Genomic DNA, 5,994 nt, shown 5'->3' on the forward strand with positions numbered 1-5,994 from the left:
TAGGGCCAATTTTTTTAGGGCCACCAATCATTTTCCTTTTATAATTATTCAATACCTTGGTACAAGTTACAACAATCAGTACTTGAGAAAGTCCAGTGACTAGGGTTTGATTGCTTAAATATTTTAAAGAACAAAAAACAAAAAAAGCCAATCAATTTTGTGGCACGTTATGAACTCTTGTCTTCTTAACCGCTTCCGATAAACATCCATTTTAAATTAGCAGAAACACTTAAAAGGTAGTAACCCTTAAATTCAGGTTAGCCATTTGTCTTTTCACACCCACTAATTATTAATAATGTAGCTTCTTAATTAGTACTAGCATAAGCATAAGCATAAGCATTAGCATTAGCATGTGGGTTATGATTGAATTAAAACACATGCTTTAGGCATGTGAATGCTTGTTTGTTTTTCAGCTTCAGAAAGTCAGTCAAACCAGCAATTTCACTCATTTTCTACCAATCTACTGACTCTAATTTAAAAAAAAAAAAAAAAACTAAAAATTAAAAAAAAAATTAAAATTTTGCAAACAGCAGAATGTTGATTGTTAAGAATTATTGTCATGTGTAGATACATTTGAAATGGTTCAAAAGCTTCCAATCCAATGTCTGCTGACAAAAGGAAGAAAGACAAAGACTATACCTCATATAATACAAATGTGACAGAGCAAGTGCAGTAGCATATGAGCACTGATTGCTCACAAGAGAGAGAGAGAGAGAGAGAGAGATTCCCATCTTCTGGCCATTCTGTCAATATGACCTCCTAGCAAATGAAACCACAATCCACATTGCATCTCTCTCTCTCTCTCTCTGTTGCAATTCTTTCTCAGTTCATTGTTGTTTGTGCTGATGGAAACTAACACCACTGTCATTCCTGCAAGCCCACCAGGCCCTTCTGCAGAAAACGATACCCACAATCACCACCATCCTTCACAGCCTCACCACCATGATATTATCCCTACCACTAGCATTCTCATAATCATCTTACCCATCACCATAATCATCTTACTCCTCTCCATTCTCCTCATTATAGTAATGCTCCGACGTCTGAAATCTACTAAAACCAACGACAATCGAAAAAGCAACAACGGCATCAACAAGAATAACTGCATGTTCATTGCTCATAGCACTATCAACATCAATGCAAGCCCAAGTAAACAACCAAATCCCAAATTTCACAGTACTTTCATATTAATCTTTGTCACATATTACTGTTTGCAAATATTAATTTGATGTTGGTATTTGAGAACATGGCAGATGTGAAGGGTGGGTGTCTTTATGGAGGGAATTCAGTGCGAATTCCATCATCGGGTAAATTTAGAGGAGTCCAAGTGTTCACCTACAAGGAGCTTGAAGTGGCAACTGACAAGTTTAGTGAAGCAAATGTGATAGGTAATGAAGAATTTGTAGTAGTTTACAGAGGGATCTTAAGAGATGGTACTGTGGCAGCTATCAAGATGTTGCACAGGGAAGGCAAGCAAGGCGAGCGTGCTTTCCGGATAGAGGTTAGTTTAACATCATTTTAGTCTCTCCTAAATGTTTTGTTTTCTTCTCTTCTCTCAAATCGTTTCTTTGTTGCTTTTCATTTTTTTATCTGTAGTGTTTTATTACTTTGTAAATAGATGTAGATATATTCTTTGATGTTGTTCTTCCAATTTATACTAAGTTCATTAGGAACCAAAACCAAACACAAGAAAAGCAGGTCTGCTGTTTAACAATGGTTTTCAATCACAGTCAATACAGTATATCAGCATAGGAAGTATTGGAATGGGTTCGTATGTTGATAAGCTTACATTACTGGCATTAGTATTACCGACATGACAAAACTTTTTTAAAAAATAGAATGTGTATGGTCTGGTATGATATGTCCAAAAAAAAAATAGTAGTCAATGTTTTAAAAATCGGATTGGTGAGCAAATCGGAAAAATAATCGGGTGGATGAGTTACCGGTTCAACCGTCGGATTGAACCGAAATCGAATCGTGACGTAATAAATATATTAAAATTATTTTTAAATAAAAATGTAAGTAATAAATTATAAATTAAAATAAAATAAAATAATTAAATTATCTTAAATATTTCTCCTAATAGTTTTTTACCGAAAAATATAATAATATATTTTAAAATATTATTAATTTTAATTTTGGAAGAGGAAATCAAATATTCAATATTCCCTCCATATGATTTTAATTCAAATAATTTGATTGAAAGAGGAGCAAAAATTTTGGAAGGATATCAAAATTTTAATATTCCCTCCAATACATTTGATTGAATCCTATATGGATTTCTTGAGTTTTTTTTTTCCTTATAAATAGGTAGAGATTTTCACAATAATTTCAAGCATTTGATGGGATTCACAAGAGGAGACCATTGAAAGAGAGTTTCCAATTAAAATTTTCTTATATTCTTATATATATATATATATATATATATATAATAAGAAAGAAAGAATAAAAAAAAAAAATTCAATTTCATCTGCCCGGCGAATCGGCTTCGGGTCACCGGTTCAACCGCCAGTTTTTCCAGTTCTCTCTAAATAGGCCGATTTTTAATTTCGAACGGTTTAGTAGGTATATTAGGACCAAAACCCCGACTGATCAATGGTTTAACCAGACGGTCCGATTCGGCTTTCAAAACCATGCATACAATTAAAAATTCAAATGCACAAACTAAAGTATTTTTGTAATGGCCAAAAAAATAATATATATATATTTTTATATTTTTGATAATTGTAAAAATATCCTATATTTTTAAAGTTTTTAAAAATAGGCACAATATAATTATTCAAGTATCTATTTTTTTTGAAAAAAAAATTACATTTGCACTCCAAAGTACACCCACAAAAATATCCAAAACTCATTTCTTACCACATAAATGCCTGATACTCGTACAACAATAATATTTTCAGAGTACTCTTCTTCCATAGATGTTCTTACCTCACCTAAAAGTACAAAAAAACTGGCAGCAATGTTGACTTGCACATGGGTGTGCAATTCAAAAGTTACAATAAATCCTCTTATTGTAATTTTGTGATTATTTTTGGCAGGTGGATTTACTAAGCCGATTACACTCGCCTTACTTGGTGGAGATGCTTGGCTACTGTGCAGACCAACATCACCGGCTTCTAATATTTGAATTCATGCCCAATGGTACACTCCAACACCACATCCACCATTTCCTCAACCATTCCCGGCCGTTGAATTGGGGGACCCGTTTGCGAGTAGCCCTTGACAGTGCCAGAGCCCTTGAATTTCTTCATGAGCATACATTGCCATCTGTCATCCACCGTGACTTCAAGTCCAGTAATATTCTCTTAGATCAAAATTTCAGAGCCAAGGTATTTGATTTTGGTTTGGCAAAGACTGGCTCAGACAAGATCAATGGTCTAGTTTCGACTCGTGTGTTGGGGACCACCGGTTATTTAGCCCCCGAGTGAGTGCCTCATTAATTATCTGTCATGGATCTCTCATTTTCATTACGACATCCCATCCGTAAGCAACTTCATTCAATCATGCAGGGGTGAAGTCACATGGAGACTTGGTGGGGGGGGGGGGGGGGGGGGGGTTCCTGGATTTTTGATTTTTACATACGTATATAAATAAAATTTTAAACAAAAATAATATTTAGAATAAAATGTCAATGGTATTTTTAAATTTATGAAAACAATACTGATTGTTTTATTAAAAATGAAGTGACCACAATAAATTATATTTTTATGTATGAAAATTTTATAAAAAAATCTTAATATAAAAGTAATATCAATTATTATTGATATGCAAATATAATTAATCTCACTATATATATGTAAAAATTAATAGAGTATTAGTCATATTTGCATGTGGAGTTTATCCTTCATATGTTATTTTACTATTGGTTTGTGATATTATATGTCAATAATGACGTGTTATCACTATTATATGAAAGTTTTATTCAAAGTTTGTAAAAATTTAATTTATCTTACCATTATATAGTTTATTTTAAGACTTAAATATATGACTGTTTTTACATTATCCATGATACACTAGTTACACGCAATATTTTCTTTTCGATTTTACTTGAAGTTAATTGTAAAATTTTATGTGAAATCCTTTTGTAATAATTTATTTAAGTTTTTGTACTTAATATTAATTTAAAAATTATTATTATCTTCTTATTATTGGCTATGAAAAAAAAAATTAAAATTATAATCAAGAAATGTTCTTTCTGATTTAGTTTCATGACTATGCCACTGCAATCATGCACAAAGGACTAGCTATGGTCCCCCATTTAACAGTCTGTAGTTTTCTCTAGTCGTTAGGGGCGGTTTGGGGGAGGATAAATGTCCATGCCTAAATACCAAATTCTGAAAGCTGCCCTGCTTTTCATATTCAATTAGTCTACTCCATGAACAATCTGCCCAATAATTCATCAAATATGTAGACATGAGTTTCCAAACAGGCCCTTAACTACACATAAAAGTCGCTCACATTAAGCAGTTGTCAGGATTAGCTAACCATGAAGTAAAACATCTTGTGACCTGACTTGCTAATTTTATTTTATTTTGAAATGTAGGTATGCTTCAACAGGTATACTTACCACAAAATCAGATGTATACAGCTATGGTGTGGTCCTTCTAGAGCTCTTAACCGGTCGTGTGCCAGTCGATACCAAGCGGCCTCCAGGAGAACATGTTCTTGTCTCTTGGGTCAGTACAAATATCCGTCAATCTTATTCTAAAAAAGGCATATAAGCTGCTATTTCTAAACACAATGATTGCCTATTATGACTACACTTGTCTCTAAGCAGTATAATCATTAACCATAACATCTCAGCCACACCGGTTGAGTTTCCACTGTACTTTTACACAGAATTTTTACCTAATGTCAAAATTGTCATATGCTCGTATGCAATGAGCTAAAGTGAAAACATTTTCAACTGTTGTTTCTTCTGCAACTTTTTAGGCTCTTCCAAGGTTAACTAACAGACAACAAGTAATGGAAATGGTGGACCCGTCTCTAAAAGGCCAGTATTCCAAAAAGGATCTAATCCAGGTCAGTTTTGCTATCTATCTATATATCATCATCATTGTCGTCATCATCAACATTATTGAAGCTAAAATTAAAACAATTGATGCTTTTTTTTTCCTTCTGGGTTTTACAGATAGCTGCTATTGCAGCCATGTGTGTGCAGCCAGAAGCAGATTACCGGCCTCTAATGACAGATGTAGTGCAGTCCTTAATTCCTCTGGTTAAGAATCTCTCTTCCAATTCCTTAAGATTTAGTCAGACAGTAAGTCCCATGTGTTAGGGCTTTTGGAACTACAATTTGAGTCCAAAATCTCAATCACTCAATAAACCAGCTGGATCATCATGTGATAACTCAATGTGGGAAAAATCTCAATCATTCTGCCGCAGCACCAAAAATGGTTCATGTGCCTTTAGGACAAGGTCATAATCAGCTGGTCCAATTTTTGTCTGACCAAGAACCATGTAGTGTATTTGTACGAATTGTGTAGCACTAGGCTACAACTTTCAGTTCTTAAAGCAGACAAAGAAGCAGCGAAATGTACCAATGCATTTGAGATTTAAAATATGTATATATCTACAAGGCCTTAAAAATAATCTGATCACACAGCTGTTGTGATTGTCCTTTGTAGGCAAGCATCTTGAACATTCAAATATCATGTACTCCAATTTAAAGAAAGCAGTGGTAATCGAATAATAATTACATGCTTTCATCAAGATTGAAAATATTTCTCATGGACCAGAGTGTGATGGTTGTGATTTTGCTAAGGTTCTTGCTACTGTAGATAATTGTATACAAGTGCAAATGAGATTCAAAACAAAGATGATAGACTGCAGCAATATGGTGTACTTCAACAATTTGTGCCATCAACCATGCCATTTTTTTCACATACATAAAATAGTTAAACAATAATGCTACAAGCTCATAAAAAATACTTAGAAATTATCTAGAATTTGAAATGTGTGTATCAGAGTGTGACCTACACCACACTATGT

The 5,994-nt window shown here is 33.6% G+C and overlaps 1 protein-coding gene across 1 annotated transcript; it reads left to right on the forward strand.

Moving 5' to 3' along the window:
• The first annotated feature begins 567 nt into the window (after positions 1 to 567).
• On the forward strand, positions 568 to 5,726 carry LOC114289909 (putative serine/threonine-protein kinase PBL7). Its single transcript, XM_028233740.2, has 6 exons — positions 568 to 1,149; positions 1,254 to 1,501; positions 3,042 to 3,427; positions 4,547 to 4,679; positions 4,936 to 5,025; positions 5,135 to 5,726. Exons 1-6 carry the CDS (start codon positions 846 to 848, stop codon positions 5,279 to 5,281), a joined length of 1,308 nt encoding a protein of 435 aa, XP_028089541.2. The 5' UTR covers positions 568 to 845; the 3' UTR covers positions 5,282 to 5,726.
• Positions 5,727 to 5,994: the final 268 nt, after the last annotated feature.

Source organism: Camellia sinensis, chromosome 2 (assembly GCF_055761805.1).
Source record: "Camellia sinensis isolate YWXY chromosome 2, ASM5576180v1, whole genome shotgun sequence".
In the NCBI taxonomy this organism is placed as follows: Eukaryota; Viridiplantae; Streptophyta; class Magnoliopsida; order Ericales; family Theaceae; genus Camellia; species Camellia sinensis.